Below are 765 nucleotides of genomic sequence, written 5' to 3' on the forward strand. Positions count from 1 at the left end.
CACACACATAGACACGACATATATATATATATATATATGTGTGTGTGTGTGTGTGTGTGTGCATATTAAATGACATCATAAATCACTGATATGTACGCTTATATACGAATTCACACACACATATATATATACATATATATATATATATATTTATATATATATTTATCCAACACTTGCATGCATGTGACAGGCAATTACCTCAGCCGTTCGTTGTTCTTAATGATCTTGTCTCTCGTTTTGAATGTGTGGTTAAGAGCGTGCAGTGCGTAAACGTCTACTAACTCGCTCTCGTTGCTATGGTTACGCTCTGCGCACACCACATCCCGATACTCTGATACGTGCTCGAGTAATCTCCTCTGCTGATTCGTCAGGCCATTGGCTTGCATGGACATGAACTTCTCTCGTAGTCTTTCTTTAATCTACACGACACAAGTGATGAAAGAGTAGCAGTTATACGTTAACGCCCGTATGCGTATTTGTGTATGTGTGGACAAACGTTCACGTTCATGGCAGACGTTCATCGCAGATAATACGTTAATGCATGCACTTGAGTTGTGTCAATTGTGTATGAGTGTGCATACACACACATCCATCGCATATAATTCAGCGTGTAGCTTTGGTAGCAGTGAATGCGCGGTATTGTGTGTACAAAGGAATCAATGTGCGCACCGGGTTATAACATACAAGCAGACAAGAAACACGCATTGCACCTGCACCAGAGTTAAAACTACGTGTATAGGGGCTGCATATATATATAAATATATA

At 39.7% G+C, this 765-nt stretch overlaps 1 protein-coding gene across 1 annotated transcript; it reads right to left on the bottom strand.

The window, feature by feature from the left end:
- Positions 1–194: 194 nt before the first annotated feature.
- Positions 195–419, bottom strand: SARC_17783 (hypothetical protein; the record flags this gene model as incomplete). Its single annotated transcript, XM_014288129.1, has 1 exon — positions 195–419. A coding segment is annotated over one exon (225 nt), but the record flags the coding sequence as incomplete, so codon positions are not given.
- Between the last annotated feature and the right edge of the window lie 346 nt (positions 420–765).

The sequence above is a fragment of the Sphaeroforma arctica genome (assembly GCF_001186125.1).
Source record: "Sphaeroforma arctica JP610 unplaced genomic scaffold supercont1.12077, whole genome shotgun sequence".
Lineage (NCBI taxonomy): Eukaryota > Ichthyosporea > Ichthyophonida > Sphaeroforma > Sphaeroforma arctica.